The 23,084-nt window shown below is 44.3% G+C and overlaps 1 protein-coding gene across 1 annotated transcript in view; it reads right to left on the bottom strand.

Moving 5' to 3' along the window:
- The window catches only part of ESAM (endothelial cell adhesion molecule), a 115,519-nt gene extending 96,860 nt beyond the window's left edge, over positions 1-18,659 (bottom strand). Inside the window, exon 1 of the mRNA XM_082273536.1 lies at positions 18,211-18,659. Within this exon, the coding sequence (XP_082129662.1) occupies positions 18,211-18,274 (64 nt within the window). The 5' untranslated portion in view covers positions 18,275-18,659. The remainder of the gene's footprint in view (positions 1-18,210) is intronic.
- Positions 18,660-23,084: the final 4,425 nt, after the last annotated feature.

Here is a 23,084-nt window from a genome sequence, read left to right as displayed (position 1 = left end):
AAAAAGAAAAACAACTCCTAAGGTTAAATTGCTTACATCCACTGCAGTGACTAACTGACTGACTGTTTTCCAGCTTATCCAGTTCAGACTCCATCAGATAGATTTTACAGGGATGTTGGGGACTAAAAAAAAAAAAAATGTCAAGCTTCCCTGCTGTGTGCTGCGCTTCCCTGCTGCGTGCTGCGCTTCCCTGCTGCGTGCTGCGCTTCCCTGCTGTGTGCTGTGCTTCCCTCCCTGCTGTGTGCTGTGCTTCCCTGCTGCGTGCTGTGCTTCCCTCCCTGCTGTGTGCTGTGCTTCCCTCCCTGCTGCGTGCTGTGCTTCCCTTCCTGCTTCGTGCTGTGCATCCCTCCCTGCTGTGCTTCCCTGCCTGCTGTGTGCTGTGCTTCCCTGCTGTGTGCTGTGCTTCCCTGCTGCGCTACCCTGCTGCGTGCTGCGCTTCCCTGCTGCGTGCTGCGCTTCCCTGCCTGCTGCGTGCTGTGCTTCCCTGCCTGCTGCGTGCTGTGCTTCCCTCCCTGCTGCGTGCTGTGCTTCCCTCCCTGCTGCGTGCTGTGCTTCCCTCCCTGCTGCGTGCTGTGCATCCCTCCCTGCTGCGTGCTGTGCGTCCCTGCTGCGTGCTGTGCTTCCCTGCTGCGTGTCCCTGCTGCCTGCCGTGCTTCCCTGCTGCCTGCCGTGCTTCCCTGCTGCCTGCCGTGCTTCCCTGCTGCCTGTCGTGCTTCCCTGCTGCCTGCCGTGCTTCCCTGCTGCCTGTCGTGCTTCCCTGCTGCCTGCCGTGCTTCCCTGCTGCCTGCCGTGCCGTGCTTCCCTGAGCTGCTGTCAGCAATCCTAACACAAAAGAAGAGCCTCACAGACACTAAATCTCTAAGGTGTCAGGCTACTAAATAGTAGATTAAAACTGTAGATGAATCTGCTTCTGTTTTGCCTTCCCTTCCCTCCCTGCTGCGTGCTGTGCTTCCCTCCCTGCTGCGTGCTGTGCTTCCCTGCTGCCTGCCGTGCTTTCCTGAGCTGCTGTCAGTAATCCTAACACAAGAGAAGAGCCTCACAGACACTAAATCTCTAAGGTGTCAGGCTACTAAATAGTAGATTAAAACTGTCGATTAATCTGCTTCTGTTTTGCCTTCCCTTGCTCCCTCATCAACATACTATACCAATTGTTAAATAAAACCATCCCATTTTTATTATATACATACAATTATCACTGGGACTCTGTGCTTACCTATGTAATGCAGGTAGCTCAATTCCTGGTGGGAGGGGCCGGCAGGGTGCTGTACATAGCTTCCTGAAAACATCCCAGAACCCTGCCCTCAGTACTCCTCTCTTAGCCTTGCTGTAAGCAGTAGGGTTGGCTCTTGGGCAGAGGTATGCAAATATCAAAATGCCTTACTAAGTGGATGGCAGTCTGTAGAATTGCCCACCAGTGACTCATCAGTGCCACCTTTCAGTGCCCATCAGTGCCACCTATCAGTGCCCATCATTGCCGCCTTTCAGTGCCCATCATTGCTGCCTTTCAGTGCCCATCAGTGCTACCTTTCAGTGCCACCTATCAGTGCCCATCATTGCTGCCTTTCAGTGCCCATCATTGCTGCCTTTCAGTGCCCATCAGTGCTACCTTTCAGTGCCACCTATCAGTGCCCATTATTGCCCATCAGTGCTGCCTTTCAGTGCCGCCGGGCAATCCTAGACACACTGCATTTGCATGCAGCCAGCCCTATGTAACGCCCATGTGATGTTGCGCCTCCATGATTGAAAAACTGAAATCCAATTAATAATACGGGCGAGCCAGGAATAGTCAGACTGAGGAGAAAAGGGACTAGATGATGCGGTATGTCCTCCAGCCAAGAAAATGAGGCAGGCTGTTGTCCTAATTGGGAGACGCTCACAGTGTGCAGTGAAATCAGAGAAAGCCATTTCAATATAAGAGAAGGCCTGTACAATTATGCCCTACCCATGCATGTGTGTATATAGGTAGACCTGACTCCTAAAGTAAATGTAAACCCTAAATGGACGATGGTAAACATGAATGTTATAAACATTTCTTTAAATATATTCCTTATTACACTTTCTTTTTTTCATCATTTGTTGTAGCCCAGTATTGCTGATCTCCTGCAGCCTCTTTGTGACTACTTTCTGCCTACATGCACCCCAGCGATGGCTGCATGCCATTTCTCAGGATGGGTTTCCTGATGGAGATAAGTGGACCTGTCCTCCATCAGAAGTCCATCTGACAGGGTGACCATGCAGGAGAACGGGACAGAGCATCATCATCCTATAACTGGAAGTGCCTTAGGAAAGACATTCACTGGAGGATCACCAGGGATTATTTCAAGATTTCAAAATATTTCAAATCACAATTAAAACATTATCAGGTAAATGTACTTTAATCCAACCATTGGTGATTGGTCACTATCAGCAGGTAATGCGAGGGGTACAGGACAAGAATCACAGCACTTCACCAATGTCATCCAAAAATCACAAATCGAAAAATGAAACCTAAAAAACATTATCGGAGCCTGAAAGTAAGATGAAAATAGCATCCTCATAAATAACAAGCATGTCCTTGAGTCAACAAAGATCCAAAATAAATCTACAACAACATTCCAAACAGTGGTACATGGTAACACTGAGACATGCAATGTGACATCACAGAATACACTTTCCCATAATGACCTTCATCACAAAGTCCAGCTCAACCATCAACCTAACCAGAAAACTTATCCTGAACAGATTGGGGATATTACGAACAATGCCGAAAAAGTTTTCCTAGCAGCCAAAATGTGTAGGAGAGGTGTAAACACAGCCCCCAACTGTCCCTGATTTCAAGGGACTATCCCGATTTGGAAAAAAGTCCCTCTGTCTCCTCATTTGTCTCACATTTTGGTCTTTACCTATATAGACTTACATAAAATGCACTTTTTATCCTTCACAAAGATTTTACAATGCTAAACCTTTCATCCAATTTCTAAATTTTGTAAATTCCAAAAGCCAGTATAACGGAATAGTAGTGGTAAATAAGCACTTGTGGGTTTAACCAATCATTTTTTTGTATAATTCGCCTTTAAAGGGGCGTGTCCTATGCCTACATACTTTTTCTAATAGGTGTCCCTCATTCCTATCTCAGAAAGTCGGGAGGTATGGTGCAAAGGGAATGTCAGTGGGCAGTATGTGTAGGAGAGGAGTGCAAAGGGTACGACAGTGGGCAGTATATGTAGGAGAGGACTGCAAAGGGTGGGACAGTGGGCAGTATGTGTAGGAGAGGAGTGCAGAGGATATGACGGTGGGAGAAGAGTGTGAAGGGTATGTTGGTGGGCAGTATGTATAGGAAAGGAATGTGAAGGGTATGTTGGTGGGCACTATGTATAGGAGAGTAATGTGAAGGGTATGATGGTGGGCAGTATGTATAGGAGAGGAATGTGAAGGGTATGATGGTGGACAGTATGTATAGGAGAGGAGTGTGAAGGGTATGATGGTGGGCACTATGTATAGGAGAGTAATGTGAAGGGTATGATGGTGGGCAGTATGTATAGGAGAGGAATGTGAAGGGTATGATGGTGGACAGTATGTATAGGAGAGGAATGCGAAGGGTATGTTGGTGGGCAGTATGTATAGGAGAGGAATGCGAAGGGTATGTTGGTGGGCAGTATGTATAGGAGAGGAATGCGAAGGGTATGATGGTGGGCAGTATGTATAGGAGAGGAATGCGAAGGGTATGATGGTGGGCAGTATGTATAGGAGAGGAATGCGAAGGGTATGTTGGTGGGCAGTATGTATAGGAGAGGAATGTGAAGGGTATGATGGTGGGCAGTATGTATAGGAAAGGAATGTGAAGGGTATGATGGAGGGCAGTATGTATAGGAGAGGAATGTGAAGGGTATGATGGTGGGCAGTATGTATAGGAAAGGAATGTGAAGGGTATGATGGAGGGCAGTATGTATAGGAGAGGAATGTGAAGGGTATGATGGTGGACAGTATGTATAGGAGAGGAATGTGAAGGGTATGATGGAGGGCAGTATGTATAGGAGAGGAATGTGAAGGGTATGTTGGTGGGCAGTATGTATAGGAGAGGAATGTGAAGGGTATGTTGGTGGGCAGTATGTATAGGAAAGGAATGTGAAAGGTATGATGGTGGGCAGTATGTATAGGAAAGGAATGTGAAGGGTATGATGGTGGGCAGTATGTATAGGAGAGGAATGTTAAAGGTATGATGGTGGGCAGTATGTATAGGAAAGGAATGTGAAGGGTATGATGGTGGGCAGTATGTATAGGAGAGGAATGTGAAGGGTATGTTGGTCGGCAGTATGTATAGGAGAGGAATGTGAAGGGTATGATGGTGGGCAGTATGTATAGGAAAGGAATGTGAAGGGTATGATGGTTGGCAGTATGTATAGGAGAGGAGTGTGAAGGGTATGATGGTGGGCAGTATGTATAGGAAAGGAGTGTGAAGGGTATGATGGTGGGCAGTATGTATAGGAAAGGAATGTGAAGGGTATGATGGTGGGCAGTATGTATAGGAGAGGAGTGTGAAGGGTATGATGGTGGGCAGTATGTATAGGAAAGGAGTGTGAAGGGTATGATGGTGGGCAGTATGTATAGGAAAGGAGTGTGAAGGGTATGATGGTGGGCAGTATGCATAGGAGAGGAATGTGAACGGTATGATGGTATGCAGTATGTGTGGAATTTAGTCGAAGGTATAATAGTGGAAAGTATGTGCAAAAGAGGAGTGCAGAGGGTATAATTGTGGGAAGTTTGTGTAGGAGAGGAGTGTGGAGGGTATGATGGAGGGAGGTATATGTAGAAGAGGAGTGTGGAGGGTATGACAGTGGGTAGTATGTGCAGGAGAGTGTAGAGGGTATAATGGTGGGCAGCACGTGCAGGAGTGTGTGGAAGGTATAACAGTGGACAGTATTTTTAGGAGAGGAGTGCGGAGGCTATGACAGTGGGCAAAATGTGCATGAGATGAGGGCAGAGGGTATGATGGTGGGCAGCATGTGTAGAAGAGGACAGTGGAGGGTATGACAGGGAGCTGTATACACAGGAGAGGAGTGTGTAGGGTACAACACTGGGCAGTACGTGCAGGATAGGAGTGCAGAGGGTACGATGGTGGGCAGTGTGCAGGAGAGTGTGAAAGGTATAATAGCGGGCAGTATTTGTAGGAGAGAAGTGTGGAGGGTACAACAGTGGGCAGTATGTAGAGAGATGGAGTGCAGGGGTATGGTGGGACAGTATGTGCAAAAAAGGAGTGCGAAGAGAATGATAGTGGACAGTATGTACAAGGGTGGAGTGGGGAAAGTGTATTGGTGGGCACTATGTACAGCAGAGGAGTGTTGAGGGTTGTATGTGTAGCAGAGCCCCAAAAGGTCTGACAACAGACTGAGCACTTCTACGTAAATCTGTGCAGAAATGTATGCCCATCTATGAAGAGAAGGGAATAACAATAACCGAAGTCAATAGTATCATCAGGAGCAGAATCAGATTACATGCAATCGGTTCACTTTGAGTTTGTTCCTCTTCTGGTGCACTTTGGCAGACTGAATGATCTTACTGTATAGGAAAGACAGTAAAACGATTTAAAGACTGTATGAGTGAACACTGATATACAATTCATGTAGTGATTCCTTGTTCATTAACACCACTGTACATCCACATGCGCTGTTCATCTCTCTGGCCCATAGACAAACAGTTCAGAAAGGTTATAGAGGTAAAAGCTGCGTACAAACTGCTCCATCCCTCTCAATAAAAAACACATTAAACTAATTTATGTTTGCATACCAAGGCAGTAATGTCAGATTTATTACCGGTGAATAGAATTCTCCAGAAAATTCCAAGTGCCCGCCTTGTGGAACCAGAAGCATGGTTGATAATTAATTATCATAATTAGAAATAAAGAGGACTGATAGTGTAAATTATCATAATGGCACAAAAACTGGGCTTATACATAGTCTGTGGATAGTGCCGTGTTGCTATGCTAAAGTGATATTCATATTGGGCTGTATTTTACAAATTACAAAAGATAAGACTAAACTGGAAATCTAGAAATCACAATCCAAAAATATCCATCCTGAGAGGAGGACCTCTGTACCTAACCTTCCTTCCCCCAACTCCTATGACCCCTGTGAACACCAATTTATGGATCTTTTATTTAGAGACTGTAACATGTACAAGAAGCGATTGGCTGATTGAACCTGATGCCACTGAAAATCTTGACCCTTTACCAGTCTAATAATTATCATCCCAAAGTGCACCTCTTACCAGACAATGGACATTTAAGTATTTACACATTTTTAAGAAGAACTAAAGCTTCTCATGAAAAAAAAAATATATATGTGCTATACCACTTAAGTATATGTGTATCTGAATTTACAGTTTTTTTTCTTGGTCCCACAAACACCTGATCCTGCTGGCAAAGTCCACCTAATGCAGTTTTCTGTGATGGGGTGACAACTATGCTGTGCTGCTCCTGAATTCAGAGCAGAGTTGTCACTCTCACATAGCCGATGCCTACTAGCACTACAGTGGGAGAAGAAGATGTTGCAGGGGGTTTTGCCATTAGTATTGTCACTGCTAATTCACAAGCCTATAGCTTGTCAATCAGCACCTGGCCACTCCTAGTCCCGCCCACTGCTTTCTAGATGGACAGTAATACCTCTGTTACTGAAACCTCCCCCTGTGAGCTGCAGTGTCTCGGAGGGGAGTGTGTGAGACACAAATGAAAGAGGACTTGGCTCAGTCAGGGGAAGTATAGGAAGTTTTTGCCTACTTTATTTTCTTGTCAATTTATTTTTATTGCTTTTAAAAGAGAAAAAACTCACCACGCAGGGTGGAACATACAACACAAAAAACATCAAAAACACCCCCCCCCAACTCCCATTCCCTCCCCAACCAGGTTCACCACCCTACAGGCAACTTCACCATCCCAGGGTATAATTCCTCCTTAGGAGACATGTATAATAAATGCTATAATACATACAATAAAACACATACATATGATGCCTCTCGGTCTAGGATGATAATGTGATTGAGCACATAGTTAGGTGCTTCCTACATCACCTTCAATCCAATTCTCGCCCAAGTATCCATTATTCAGACTACCTTATGCGACAAAGGCAGGGCTCTACAGCCAGATCTCCCACACCTTATCAAACTTCTTTGGGCAGCCTCTGCTCAAATATGTAGCTTTATGGAACAGTCACCTTATTCACAAGTCCTTTCCAATAAGATATAGAGGGTGTCATTGACTTTTTCCAATAGAGGATCAGCGCCTTGCGAACTTAGAATAGAAGCAGGCTAAGTAAGGTGTGCTCGGCCCTACTTGATGCCAGGTTCTCCACTAGACCAAGCACACAGGTGGACACGGTCATAGGCACCGGCACAGAGGTGATCTCCATGACACAGTGCACAACAGCAGTCCAGAACTCTTGAGCTGCTGGGCAGTGCCAAAATATTTGACTAAAGTTAACCGGAGCGTATGAGCAGCACCAACGCTCTGCCGAGGTCCCCAGGTAAATTTTAGATAGTCTTGAAGGAGAATATATCCTATGCAGGAATTTTAAATAAATTAACCGATCCCTTGCAGATACTAAATGTGCAAAGGGGAAACTCCATACATCATCCCACGCTCTCCTCCCAAATCCGGAAACTTCATCACCCATTGTTCTCTACACCTGGCTACCGAGGGGGGAGAGAACGGGAAGAATTCCTTATATAATAATTCGGGCAACAGTTTTTTCATGGCTTCATCCAGTATGACGTTCTCCAAGGCGGAGGGCTTAATTTCCACCCTGGTGTTGCCAAACTAGGAGATGAATGAGTGTCTCAATTAAAAGTACCGGAAGGGATACGGGTTGGGCAAGCTAAACCTTTGTTTTAGATCAGCAATCTGAGATAATTTGCCACCCCTGGTGATATCACCCAAGGTTCTAACCCTTTTGGATGCCCAAATAACAGGATCAGGTATGGAGAGAAAATGGGGATTCAACCACAGCGGCGAGGCCGGCGATAGGGAGCCAGACGCAGGCACCAGCAATTCCCGAGCATTAACCCAGGTCTTAATAGTAGCTCGCAATTCCCCGTTAAGGGAAATTTGGCCCCAGGACCACGATACACCAAGAGATGAAGGCTCTCATATGAGCTCTCACCACTGCCTCTGACACTGTGGCAGAGTCCCCATCATCGCCCAAAAAACACCCTGGCCAGCAAGAAAATATTTGTACAAATCCGGCAATGCAAGGCCCCCTTGTCCCCAGGGCTCCTGAAGAGCATAGAGCTTTATCCTGGGAGGGGAGTTTCCCCATATGAATGAACCAATTAAGCCATGCACCAGACGGAAAAAGAAACGCGGGACCCATAAAGAATTGCGGAGAAGATATAGAAAAACCGGGAGGATCTTCATTTTTAAAATGTGTGTTAGTCCCAAAACCGACAAAAGGGAGATTCTTCCATACCTCCGACCTTCTTTTAAGGAGCTCCAGCAGAGGCAGCAGATTCAGGTAATCCGCCACCCTTGCAGAAACGTGAACCCCTAAATACGTGAAGCTAGAAACCCATTGCAATGGCAACGCTGCATCGGCCGCTGCCCTAGTGCCCGCGTCAAGCAGAAGAATGGTCGATTTGTCCCAGTTCATTTAAGGCAGAAATATTTCACAAATTTATCCAAAATATCAAAAACTGCTTACAGAGACGGACCCGGATCCTGTGAAAACAATAACATGTCGTCTGCATACAATGCCAGGCATTCTCTGATAGAGGCATCCTCCAATGCACCTACCTCAGGGCAGGAGCGCAACGCCACAGCCAATGGTTCGATCATCAAAGAAAACAGGAAGGTCGACAACAAGCGACCCTGCTTGGTCCCCCTGCCAACCTTAAAGAAAAAAATAGGGTCCTCGATAGTTCCTAACTCAATCCGGGGCTCGTTATACAGTAAAAACACCAACTTACAGCAACTCGGACCAAATCCCATACGCTTCAACACTGCCTTCATACACCCCCAATCCACAGTATCAAAGGCCGTGACTATGTCCAGCGACACCACCGCCCTTGTCCCAATCGTCTTATGTGAAATGTGCAGGTGAGTAAAAGACGACAGAGATTATGGTCAGTGGACTTCCCTGTCATGAGGCCCGTTTGACCAATACTGGGGCTGAAAGAACCACTGACAGCCTAGTAGCCAGAAACTTCGTAAGGATTTTTAGATCAGCATTGAGGAGGGCTATCGGCCTATAGGAGGAGCAGCATGTATGATCCTTGCCCGGTTTAGGCAGGAGAACCACATATTCTTCCAACATAGATGATGGCAACACCTCATCTTCAAATCAATATGAGTATCGTGATTGCAATCTGGGTGCTAGCGTATCAGAGTACTGTAGATACCACTTTACCGGGAACCCATCGGGGCCCGGAGATTTGTGAGGGGGGGACGAAAGAATAGCTGCTACTATTTCTTTAAGAGTAACATGCCTATCAAACCAGGCACTGTCATCAGCTTCTAAAATAGGTATAGGAAGACCAGAAAGAAGACCCATCAACTCTGCCTCATAATACACAGGTATTGGAGAATATACCCCTGAGTAATATTCTACAAAAATATTCATAATGGCCTCAGGATCCTTAACCATATCCCCCGCTTGGGAACGAATACAGAGAACACTAACCGGTACCCTCTGATCCGCCACAAGCAATGCCAATAATTTGCCATTTTAGTTACCCTTTTCAAAAAAGGACTCCTCCGCTCTATGAAGCAAGCTAGTATGCGCCAAGTTAGAACCAAACAAGGCAAGCTGACGCTTGGCTCCCTCTGGGGCTGCATAAGTTACATCACCCGGGGCATCTGCATATTCCCCCTCCAGCCTACGTTCCTCCATTTGGATTATAGTCTTTATGGACTGCCTTAATGGCCGATATGTAGTGTCCCCGCATTACAGCTTTGAATGTGTCCCAAACCACCATATCTGCCGCAGAGAATTTCCATCCCAAAAATTTGACATAGGAGATTGTACCTTCTGTACCCCCTGCTCTGTTTGCAACCAATCAGATGCCAAGCACTACCCCCACTCCTGGCTGTCAGCAAGAGAGTCATTAATAAAGGGTCGTGATCCGACAAACCACCTGCCAGATAGGAGGCAGCATAAACTAAAAGCAAACAACTGGTGTTAGCAAAGGCGATATCAATTCTGGATGTCGTTTTATGTGTTCAAGAAAAATTTGTCTACTTTATGATGCCTCTGCATTGCATAGTAAGTGGATTTTGGACTTGTTTATACTGTCATATAGGAGCCCTTAGCTGTACTTTAACAAGCAGTAAAATAGCTTTAAAAGAGAATTATGGCCAAAGCTGTTTAGGCCATACTTCTCTTCTGGGTCACAGGAGTACATTTACTTTTTTACTCCTTTGACCCATAGTCAGCTCATAGCAGACTAAAGCCCGCTGTCGGCTGACACCACAGAGCCGCTCTAGGCTATGGAATGATCCCAACCATATTGTCGGGATCAGAGTTGTATAAAGTACTCGAAACCCATACTTGAGTAAAAGTGGAAGTGCTCAATCAAAAAGTGACTTGAGTAGAAGTGGAAGTGCTCAATCAAAAAGTGACTTGAGTAGAAGTACTAAAGTATTCAACATTTTTTGTACTTAAGTATTGCAAGTAGTTTTTTAAAACATTTTGCTACTCAAGTACTGAAAGTAAAAGTACAAGTACTGTGTTATGTAGTTATTAAAGAAAGAAGTCAAAAGTTTGAACATCATATTGTTTTTTATTATTTCAAATGCAGCTTTTATTTATACATACAGTAGCATTTATTTTCGTATGCGCTGAGAATACACATGTTTTGAGCTTCATGAAACCTGCCATCTACTGTTCTGGCAGTGGTAATTTTTATAATAGTAATGAGTAACTATACAGCACAAAAAAAAAATATTGGAGTAGAAGTATTGAAATCATTGAAAAAATGTAGTGAAGTAAAAGTGGAAGTAGGAGAAAAAAATTATACTCTAGGAAAGTACAGATACCGCCTTTCGGTACTTAAGTACAGTAGTGAAGTAGTTCTACTTAGTTACTATACATCTCTGGTCGGGATCCATCCAGCAACCTGATTTACAGCTGGCTCAGCCTCTCAGGGTGCAGCTGAAACCCAAAGCAAGCTGTGCTCCCCCCCCTCCAGCCTGGCTCACCAATGAGTGCTGAAGGAGCAGAGCAGAGAGCGGTGACTAACAGTCACTGCTCTCCACTATGAGAGGACCAAAAACTAGTAATTAGCAATGAGTGCTGAAGGAGCAGTGCAGAGAGCGTTGACTAATGCCTCGTACACACGTGCAGATTGTCGGCCGAAAAGATTCGGCCGACGACCGATTGGCCGATTTTCGGCTTGTTAGTATGATGCTTCCGACAGCTGACAGCGCACTTTCGGCCGAACAGAATCTGTCGTGCAAGCATTAAAATTTTTGTATGCCGACACCAGAACGGCCGATTGTTCGCCAGTCAGTACAGAATTCGGCCGACAGACAGCAGATTTGCAAGACTGGGCATGCTCAGAAAAGAAAAAAGACAAGGAAAGTTAACCATCACATGACATCACTTCTGCAGTTGGCGGTTGTTGGCCGACAAAATTTGTGTGCAGTCTTTTGCAGTTTTCAACAGACACGACAGCCCTTGGACAAAAGACGGCCGATCGTTAGGCCGACAATCTGTGTACGAGGCATAACAGTCACTGCTCTCCACTATGAGAGGACCAAAAACTAAATAATTAGCAGTCATGTGATTGCTCAGTTCTCACTTAGAGCTGACAGGGGACAATACAGCATCAGACTGATGCAGCAGCCTAGAGGTGATTGTAGACGTTTGTGTTAATAAAGACCTCAAACTTCTTTAAAGCTGAACTCCAGGCAAAAAAAAAAGTTTTCCCAAGCAGTGGGAAACTGTTCATTTTTGACCAGGGGATTAGAGAAGGGTGATATACAGTACTTACCTAATCCTCCAATCTCCCCACACCAGACCGGTCCCTGTGGCTGCTGCCCCCAGTGGTCTTGTGCAGTGGATGGTTCCTGATGTCATCATGCCCATAGACCCTCTCTGGACATGAGGACGTCAGGAACAGTCTACTCCTGGATTGTGGGGGGGGGGGGGGGGAGCGCCACTTGCAGGTGGAGCGGAGGATCCGGTGAGTTTAAGCTTTTTCCAACCCCCTAGATAAAAATGAGCAGTTGGCCTGCACAGCAGCACTGCATGGTAAAAAATAAATGTTTTTGCCAGGAGTTGGGCATTAAAACAAGCCCTCATTTACCTCTCTAGCTGTTTGTACTGATCACAACTAAGACTATAGAGTCACATATCAGTTTGTTTCTAACAGCTGAGACACCTGCTGTGTGTTTACAGTACAGAATTGGTAAGCTTTTTTTTATCCTTTCTTGCATCTCAGAGCTGCTGATCTCCTGCAGTCACTTCCCTTCTATATGCACTCCAGCAGTGGCGATGCCATTTCTCAGGGTGGGTTTCATGATGGTGACAACAGCGGACCATGCATGTGTAATGTGTGTTGAAACAGTCACCTAAAGTCTCAATCAGAAGCAACATGGCAACACAGCAGCAAACTGGAGTACAGGGATAAAGTGTTGTCACCCTATAACAGGAAGTGCCTTAAGAAGAATCTTCATGGCAGGATCACCAGGGATTATTTTAATGATCATAGAAAATTGCCTCCTGCGCATGAAAGTGGTAGCCTAGTACAGGCACTGGAGATAAATTCACATCATTGGGCGGCACAGTGGTGTAGTGGTTAGCACTTTCGCCTAGCAGCAAAAGGGTTCCTGGTTTGAATCCCAACCACAACACTACCTGACTGGAGTTTGCATGTTCTCCCTGTGCCTGCGTGGGTTTCCTCCGGGTACTCCGGTTTCCTCCCAAACTCCAAAGACATGCTGGTAGGTAAATTGGCCCTAGTATGCGTATACATGAATGTAACCTTAGATTGTAAGCTCCTTGAGGGTAGGGACTGATGTGAAAGTATATGTAAATCGCTGTGTAAAGTTACGGCGGTATATACCGGTAAGTACCTGAAATAAATCACAGGGATATACTTCAGGCTTTGCTGCCCTTTAGGACTGGGGCGTCCTGAAGTCACTACAAAAGATAAAACACAATAGGGCGCACCAGCCTAGTGCGATATCCCACAAAACCACTTTATTAAGGGATAGTCATAAAATGTGTTCACAGACATGAATAAAAGCACGCTCACCCTATAGGATAAATCAGATAAAGAATGTACGACCGTCGAAACGCGTCAGCAAGATTGGACCCCGGTAGGGTCCCGCTGTACTCTGGAGTGAACTGTGTCAGGCTACACATGCTTTTATTCATATGTTTGTGTGTACATTTTATGTCTATTCCTTAATAAAGTGGTTTTGTGGCATAATGCACTAGGCTGGTGCGCCCTTCTGGGTTTATCTTTTATAATTATTTTAATGATCGCTGCAGAGTTAAATATAATTAAAAATGACTTTTGAAATACCTTTGAGATGTTAAAGATTATATGAGATTTTAATCAATGGGTTTGCATCCACTTTAAAGAGTAGATAAACCCAACATTTCATATTCCTGATATAACTGCTGTACCGTATACTTGTATGAGAATGTTTCCTGTTCCCTTTCTATTGCTTCCTTTGTGTGAAATCTCTGGTAACCCTGCCATTCCCTCTACTTTCCTATTAAAAACTGACCACACTAGGCAGAGGAGCACATAGTGGTCAGTTTCCTAGACTCTGGGAACTCTGCCTGCTCTCCTCCAGTGATCAGACTTATCCTGACACCTACCCCCTGCACAGCCTTTTCCTGGAAAGATCAGTGTGCTGTTGCTTTTCCTCCCCCAGTTCTTATGCAGCTGAGAACAGAAGGAACGTGATCACTTATAAAACGGGAAAAACTGTAATTATAATGTTTTTTATCTATACAAAAATGTTTTGCCTTTTATTTCTATTTTAAACTGAATGGGTTGTTTTACAAGGTCATCCTTTACAATCACTTTAACCTCTTCTGAACTGCCCCACACACATTTACTGTACAGTGGCAGGGCGACCCTCCTGCGCAAAATCACATACCTGTACGTGATTTCGTCCACTGGGTCTGGGGCGCACATGCTGCTTCCGACCCGCTCCTAATGTGATTGGACACAGCGGGAGCCAATCAGTGAGTCCGGCAGGCCCGATGTTCGCCAACACCCCGCAATCATTCTCAGGAGAGGCAGAACAGCAGTCTGCCTTATGTAAGTAAGGCAGACCTCCAATCTGTGAGAGGGGAGGATGGAGATCTTGTGTTTCTGCTAAGAAGGAACACGGATCTCTGTCTTACCCCAGTTAAAGCACCTCCCCCACAGTTAGAAAGCACTCCCTAGGAGCAAATGTAACCCTTTGATTGCCCCCTGATGTTAACCCCTTCCCTGCCAGTGTCATTAGTGCAGTAAAGCCCCGTACACACGTACCGATCGTCGGCCGAACGATCGGCCGTCTTTTGTCCAGGGCTGTCGGTGTCTGTTGAAAAGTGCAAAAGACTGCACAAGAATTTTGTCCGCCGACTACAGCCGACTGCAGAAGTGATGTCATGTAATGGTTAACTTTCCCTGTGTTTTTCCTTTTCTGAGCATGCCCAGTCTTGCAAATCAGCGGTCTGTCGGCCGAATTCTGTACTGACTGGCGAACAATCGGCCGCTCTGGTGTCGGCATACAAAAATTTTAATGCTTGCATGACAGATTCTTTTCGGCCGAATGTGCGCTGTCGGCTGTCGGAGGCATCATACTAACAAGCCTACAATCGGCAGACGATCGGTACGTGTGTACGGGGCTTTACAGTGCATATTTTTAGCACTGATCTCTAAAATAAGTGTCAAAAGTGTCAGTTAAGTGTCTGATTTGTCCGCTTCAATGTTGCAGTCCTGCTAAAAAATCGCTGATCACTGCCATTACTAGTAAAAAGTAAACAAAAAAATTCCATAAAAATATCCCATAGTTTGTAGAGTTAGAACTTTTTCACAAACCAATCAATAAAAGCTTATTGGGATTTTGTTTTACCAAAAACATGTAGCAGAATACATACTGGCCTAAATGAATGAAGAAATTCGATTTTTTAAATTTTTTTGGGGTATGTTTCGTAGCATAAAGTAAAAAATATTGTTTGTTTTTTTTTCAAAATTTTCAATATTTTTTTTGTTTATAGCGCAAAAAACAAAAAACGCAGTGATCAAATACCACCAAAAGAAATCTCTATTTGTGGGAAAAAAAGGACATCAATTTTATTTGAGTACAGCGTCACATGACCGCGCAATTGTCAGTTAAAGTAACGAAGTGCCATATTGCAAAAAATTGCCTGGTCATGAAGTGGGGTAAAACCTTCTGGGGCTGAAGAGGTTCAGGACTTTGTTTGACTGGCATGAATGGCCAAATATAGGTCAATGTGCCTTTTAACAAGAAACTGCAGTGCAAGGCATTCGAATAAATAGGTCCTACTGATAATAATGTATTTTCTCCTTTCAGTATCTGAAAGTTGCATGGCAAATGTACAGTCCCGGTTCACATTAGTGTGATGACAGACGTTGCATGTGATTCAGAACGCACTGCTCTGAAAATCGCATGCGATGTCTGTGCGATGCAAATTTAGCCATACACAATGTTACTAGTAAAAAAGTAAATAAATAAAAATTCCATAAAAAAATCCCATAGAACCCATACAGATTGTATGGCTGAATTTGCATCGGATTCGGACACAACACGCACAGGACCCTTTTTTGGGTCCGCAGCAGAATCGGATTGCATGGTAGTTCACACCAATGCGATCCGATTCATGTCCGAACTGACAGTTTGCACTGCAATAAGTGAACTGATCTGGGGTTGTCGTTAACTTTGTATTGACACCCCCAGCGATTGGCATATGGCTGTGTGAACTGCCTGCGATTTTATTGCGATGCGGGAACCCGCAGAGGATTCGCAGGGTCCCCACATTGCTTATATGTGAACCGGCACTCACTGTTAACACCACCATAAGGCAATGTGTGAAATCTTAACGATTATAAGACTTGATTGTTTGAGTGTCCATACACTTACAGCAAAGCACTCTAACCTACCAGCGTCACAGGAAAAAACAACCAATCAGAAACAGGCTGACAAAGAGCTATGATTGTTTCACAGATATAAGGCTCAATTCACAAAGCCAACATGCCAGGATAAGGATTTGTATTTCTAAAAACAATTGACAGCTATTCTCAGCCCAATGAAATCAGAAAATGACAGTCACATGGCTGAAATGAAGATCCTTGTCCTTAAGATTTTTGAATTGTGCCTACATAGTTACATAATTGGTCAGGTGGAAAAAAAACATCACGTTCTACTTAAATAAATCTACTTCTAAATAAATGATTAGGACATGGATCCAATAAATGATCAGGACATGGATCCAATAAATGATTAGGACATGGATCCAATAAATGATTAGGACATGGATCCAATAAATGATTAGGACATGGATCCAATAAATGATTAGGACATGGATCCAATAAATGATCAGGACATGGATCCAATAAATGATTAGGACATGGATCCAATAAATGATCTATAATCTATATACTGAAATAGTGAGAATATCCCTAGCAGAACATGCAACAGGGGGAAGAAGAGGCAAGAGAACCTAGCAGGAGGTTCAGTCCGCGGTCTTTTCTGATTTCACCTGTTTATGACGGTCAGCCGCCATTGGCTAACAAAAACCGTCCACTTCTGCTTTGGGATGTTTATGGGAAAGCCGGAATGTTTCTGATTCTGATGAATTGTGACATCTCCATAGAATGAAGCTTTCTTATCCCATATCGCAGACTACAATATTACTTCCTAAAGAGTCAGGATCTCTCCTACAATCCATACGGATAATCCTCCCCGATGGAGTGTGTGCCCAGTACAAGTGACAGGGAACGATTGTCTATGATATTTATCATATTATCTATGACATTTGTCTGCTTCTTCTATGATTCCAAGATCTCATTCACATTGATCATGGCTTTGCAACACTGCAACTTCATCTGAAATCGCACAATTTCAAAGCCGCATTTCAGTGCGACTTCAGGTTGGACTGGAAAGACATCTGTGCGGCTTCATGCACAAAAGTCTATTGAAGTCGCACTCAAAATCAGCAAAGATAGTGCAGGAACTTCTTTTTCAGATCGGTGCAGCTCCGCAAAGACAGCGTCGCACCAATTGGAATGGAATAGGCTGCAACTTATCATGCGATTTGACCTGTCAAGTCGCATGACAAATCGCTCCAATGTGAACGAGGGCTTAGAGTCTCAGAGTAATGACACCTCTTTCCATAGTTTCATTGTTTAAATGAACCTGCCACACATTATAATCTGATTGTACAATCTCCTTTAGATCTACTGACAACTATGTAGTGCTAGGAGCAGCCTGATTGGATACAAATTGATTGGCTAGATTAGATAGGTCCTCCCATTGCATAGTATTGGCAATTCTAAAGTTGATTGTAGGGAATGTAACATGTATGCTGGCCATACACTAGACAAAATATCGGGTGAACTCATTTTCGAAAAACGAAAACTCGGCCACGAGAGCAGACGATCGTGCCATCATGTAATGACCGAATTTCGAACGATAAATCGTTCAACGGACATAAATGAATTCAGTTTGTCACATATACCTAGTGCAAACAGGTCGGCCGAGAAATACATTAACCTTTCAATCTATCCTTCCTTTATCGTTCGGCCGGTGGATTTTCAAAACCGTTCCTTTGATTTTTCGGTTCTGAAAAGTTAAAAATGATTTTCTATTTGTGCCCATTAACTGGACAAAAACGAACGATCGGACCAAATTTTCAAACGATCTTTCAGCTAGTGTATGGGCAGCATTTGGATAGAATTGATACATTTGGTTTTTAAAGGATACAATCTGTTTTATTGTATCTTTTAGAAATCTTACATAATCATATAAGTATTTTCCATCATATAACATTATCTGATGGTATTTTTTCTGGATCTGAAATTGGTATAAAATTTCTGCCTCCAGAGCGATAATGCGACATTTACAGACTGTCATATCGCTCTCGGTCACGTGACTTTAATAAAATCTTGATTTTTTTTTTATCAGTTTAGTCTGTCCAACTTTGACCTTTAATTCCCAGTCTAATCTCCCCTTAACACAAGTAATCTAGGTTATATCACAGTATGATTGGTACTCACCCAGAAGGAGAAGAATGCCCAGCGCCACCAGCCAGCGTCCCCCTGCTGTCGCTGTACTCCTCATGCTGGATTCCCCTGCGCTGTCAGCTCCTCTGGAGTAATTCTTTCTTCTGAGCAGCTGCTGTAATGTAATCCAAAGTGGGCCAGTGGGTGGAGGGGTAAGGGGACACCTGCAGCATGCACACTGCACTGGCTGAGCAGCTCCAGGGTATATCCAGCACACAGTGTCAGCTCTGCAGGTCACACCCAGCACTGGTGTGAACTCAATGGATCAACTCAGACCAGAATCTGGCAAAGTCTCTGGGCTGGAGCCTACCTGCACTGATAGGGGAGTGCTGGCTCCACCTGGAGGATGAAGAGGGCAGTGCAGGGGGACAGGGAGCAGGTGCTGAATGTGGAGCCTGCAGCACAGAGGAAGAAGCAAATCCCACTCAGACACTGCTGAGATCCCTTCCAGTGAGGAAGCTTCAAGCTTCCTGTCCCTCATATGCAAAATGCCATTTATATGCAGGGTGACGCCCACTACAGTTAACCCCAGCCTTGATCTTGAACTCATCTCCAGCCTATCTGGAACTAGAGGACCACTGAGGCATAAGGCACAGAGTGTCTCATGCATTGCAGCTATGTTAGCTCTCCCAATTACTTTGGGACTCAATCTCCCACCTCCCCCATCTCTCACAGTAGAGATTTGTATAAATGAATGCACTATTTGTAGACTACATTTCTTTAGGGTGCCCTAGGCTTTGTATTCAGCCTTTAAATGATTGCATTACTTATTTTACAAATGATAGCAGAAAGCAAAATGAGTGCGGTTGAGTTTAAATGGTTTTTGGTTTTTCCTTATAATGTTTGTTGTAGTCGTATATTAAAATGTATACTTAATTGTTCTGTGTGCTGTGAATCATAAGGATTTGCCTTTTTTTAAATAAAATCCTATCCCCCCCCCCCACCTTTTTAACACTTTGTTGCATCCAGGGTGGATAAAAATCGATGAAAAAAAAAAGGATTTTTTATTTAAATAATTTTTTTTATCTGATTTTTTTGTATATTTATTTTAATAAAATGCTTTTGGAGTAAAAATCTATCTAAAGATAGTTTTCTATTTAATATACATTAATAATTTAGTTTATTCAGCATGAAATGGAGCTTAGTCATTTTGTTAAGCGCTGCGCAAACTGTTGGCACTATATAAATCCTGTATATTAATAATAATAATAGTTATGTAGTATAAGGCTGTAAATTCTGCAATATTTACATTTTTGGTAAACTCATTCAATGAATACAAGCTCTGCTAGCTGAGATCACATGCACTGCATTGATGCATTCACACAATTTCACTTTACCAGCAAGAATGAATCCTTACATTTAAAGAGCACCTGTCATTTCAGATCCATCATGGCAGCGCCTGTTAGCGGGCATCCACTCACCTGCTGCCACCACGTCCCTCACCTTGTTGTGTCACTGCTGCATCACCAGCCGTCCCATTAAAGTGAACGAGACTGTCAGTGAGTCAACAGCGGGTCAGAGGAGGAGCTGCTGCAGGACAGAAATGCTCTTTAAAATTTATGATTTAAATCAAGCTTTTTTACTAGTGATTCAAATCATGATTTAAACGTGATTTAAATCAAATCCACCCTGGTTACATCTCCAGCAACCACATCCTGTCTATGTGCACTCCACCAATGGCTGCATAGCATATCAACACAGGATTCATATGTTGTTGTATGAGCTGAAAGTTTAGTGGGACGGCCAGGTCTTCGTAGATTTGCAGTGGTCTGATACTCCTTCCATTTCAATATTATCGCTTGCACAGTGCTCCTTGGGATGTTTAAAGCTTGGGAAATCTTTTTGTATCCAAATCCGGCATCCAAATCCGGCTTTAAACTTCTCCACAACAGTATCTCGGACCTGCCTGGTGTGTTCCTTGTTCTTCATGATGCTCTCTGCGCTTTAAACGGACCTCTGAGACTATCACAGTGCAGGTGCATTTATACGGAGACTTGATTACACACAGGTGGATTCTATTTATCATCATTAGTCATTTAGGTCAACATTGGATCATTCAGAGATCCTCACTGAACTTCTGGAGAGAGTTTGCTGCACTGAAAGTAAAGGGGCTGAATAATTTTGCACGCCCAATTTTTCAGTTTTTTATTTGTTAACTAAGTTTGAAATATCCAATAAATTTCGTTCCACTTCATGATTGTGTCCCACTTGTTGTTGATTCTTCACAAAAAATTACAGTTTTATATCTTTATGTTTGAAGCCTGAAATGTGTCAAAAGGTCACAAAGTTCAAGGGGGCCGAATACTTTCGCAAGGCACTGTAACTATGTCTGTGTAATGTGTGTTGAAATGGTCACTTGTAGCCTCCATCAGAAGTCCATGTGACCGGGTGGCAACGCAGGAGAGAGACAGGGATAGACCATTGTCATCCGATAACAAAAACTGTCTAAACAAGAACCTTTGTGACAGGACCACCAAAGATTTATTTATTTTTATTAAAGCAGCATCTTTTGGTGGTATTTAATCACCACTGGTTTTTTTTTCTAAACAAAAAAAGATTGAACATTTTAAAAAAAAAAAAAAAAAATGTTTTTCTTAGCTTCGGTTATAAAAGTTTGCAAATAAGTAACTTTTTATTTTTTTCTTTACTGGAGTACGCGGAGGCGGCTGCACTGATGGGCAGTGCTGGGATAAGGTCATCTAGAGCCCAGGGTGAACGTGCAAAACTGCCCCCCCCCCCCCCCAAGATGTATGAGCATTATGTATGAGCAAAGCCCCCCCCCCACCCCAGAAAAACACTGGGCACTAATGTGCATACTTACTCCCCAGAGAAAGGGAATACATCAAGACACCACTCACTATAACTAGAGGAAAAACGGTTTAACCTTAAAATGCGTAAGGGGTTCTTCACTGTCATAGCGGTAAGGATGTGGAATTCTCTTCCACAAGCAGTGGTATCAGCAGGGAGCATCGATAGTTTCAAAAAACTATTAGATGGGCACCTTAAAGACCACAACATACAGGGGTATACAATGTACAACATACAGGGGTATACAATGTACAGTTAACAGCAAACACACACACATCATAGGTTGAACTGGATGGACCGATGTCTTTTTTCAACCTCACAAACTATGTAACTATGTAAGCATAAATTCCCCCTCCTCCCAGTACAAATCCACCCCCCTGCTGAAATCCCCCCACGCAGCACAAATCTTTGCCCCCCCCCCATCCCCCAAATTCCTTCGGCTCAAATGCCCCCCAAAAAATGTACCCCTCCTAGCACAAATCCTCTACCCCTAAAATTTCCCCTCCTAATACACATCTTCTCCCACTATTCCCCCCCTTCCAAGACAAATCCCCCTAGATCGCCACTCTTAGCCTCCCCCCATATATCCCCTTCTAGAACAATACTTATCCCTGCCCCCCCCCTAAATTCCCCCTTCCAACACGAATTCTCTTCCCCCCCCCCCCCCCCCGTTTGTAACTAATGCAGATGTCTTTTTTTTAGGCTATTTAAGGTGGTTTACAGTTCATCAAGCGGTGTGAACTTCTTTAGTTGAACATTGGGCTGCTTAACTGACAGCCCTCATAAGGCAGCCAAACAGATGAAAGAAGGAGTGAACACAGCAGGCTGACAACACTGCCGCTCACAGTGTGCACTGAAATTTCAGTACAGCGGAAAAGTTCAGTTTTAAAACCTAACACAAAGTAAACCCATTGTAATTCACATTCATCAAAATGATAAGGTGATCCTGCAGAAAGGAACATCAAAATGATTCAATCTCTGCTGCACAACCAAACATCACCATGATACCAGGGCCAGAAAATATTGCATGGTGTCTCATACTTGCCAAGTCTGTGAACAGAATTATACCACTTTATAACACAAACATGTCAATTAAATAAAAATTCCTATTTTTACTTTTATTTATTTTTTGCACGGCTTCTATGGAACAGACCATTTTTTGGCAAAATACTTGTAGAGCAGAGATTGGACATGGGTCACTGTCATGTTTATGGACGCAGAGCGAAGAGAAGATTATAAACGCTTGTGTTCTGTTTACACTCTCCATTCCATCATCTTCTCTCCACAACTCCTGATAAGGTTTCCAAATTCTGGCGCCCCTTCAAAGGTGATGATGGTTGGTTGTCTCTGCTTTTCTGTGGCCTAAAAATAATCTTGATCTACAACAATGTTGATTAAAAAGTGATTATTATGGCGTGACACTGGACACGCGCACTGGAAAACTCTGTGCATTCTGAAAATTCCTGGCCATCATGAAATAGCTGGAAATCTAGGGCCTATTCAGACCATGGCATCCTCAAAGCACATTCATTAAAGTGAATGTAACCACATCATCTTTATATTTTTTAAATAACAAACATGTCATACTTACCTGAGCTGTGCGATGGTTTTCCATCCTGGGGGGACTGATTGTCACTGGGGGGAATCCACCCTGGTCCCTGGCCCACCCTGGGGGGACTGACTGTCACTGGGAGGGGGGGGATCCACCCTGGGGGGACTGACTGTCACTGGGGGGATCAACCCTGGTCCCTGGCCCACCCTGGGGGGACTGACTGTCACTGGGAGGGGGGGATCCACCCTGGGGGGACTGACTGTCACTGGGAGGGGGGGGATCCACCCTGGTCCCTGGCCCACCCTGGGGGGACTGACTGTCACTGGGAGGGGGGATCCACCCTGGCCCACCCTGGGGGGACTGACTGTCACTGGGGGGATCAACCCTGGTCCCTGGCCCACCCTGGGGGGACTGACTGTCACTGGGAGGGGGGGATCCACCCTGGGGGGACTGACTGTCACTGGGAGGGGGGGATTAACCCTGGCCCACCCTGGAGGGACTGACTGTC

Source organism: Pelophylax lessonae (assembly GCF_965119305.1).
Source record: "Pelophylax lessonae genome assembly, chromosome: 12".
Classification (NCBI taxonomy): domain Eukaryota; kingdom Metazoa; phylum Chordata; class Amphibia; order Anura; family Ranidae; genus Pelophylax; species Pelophylax lessonae.
The sequence above is the reverse complement of the archived record's forward strand: the minus strand, read 5'-3'. Positions and strand labels throughout refer to the sequence as shown.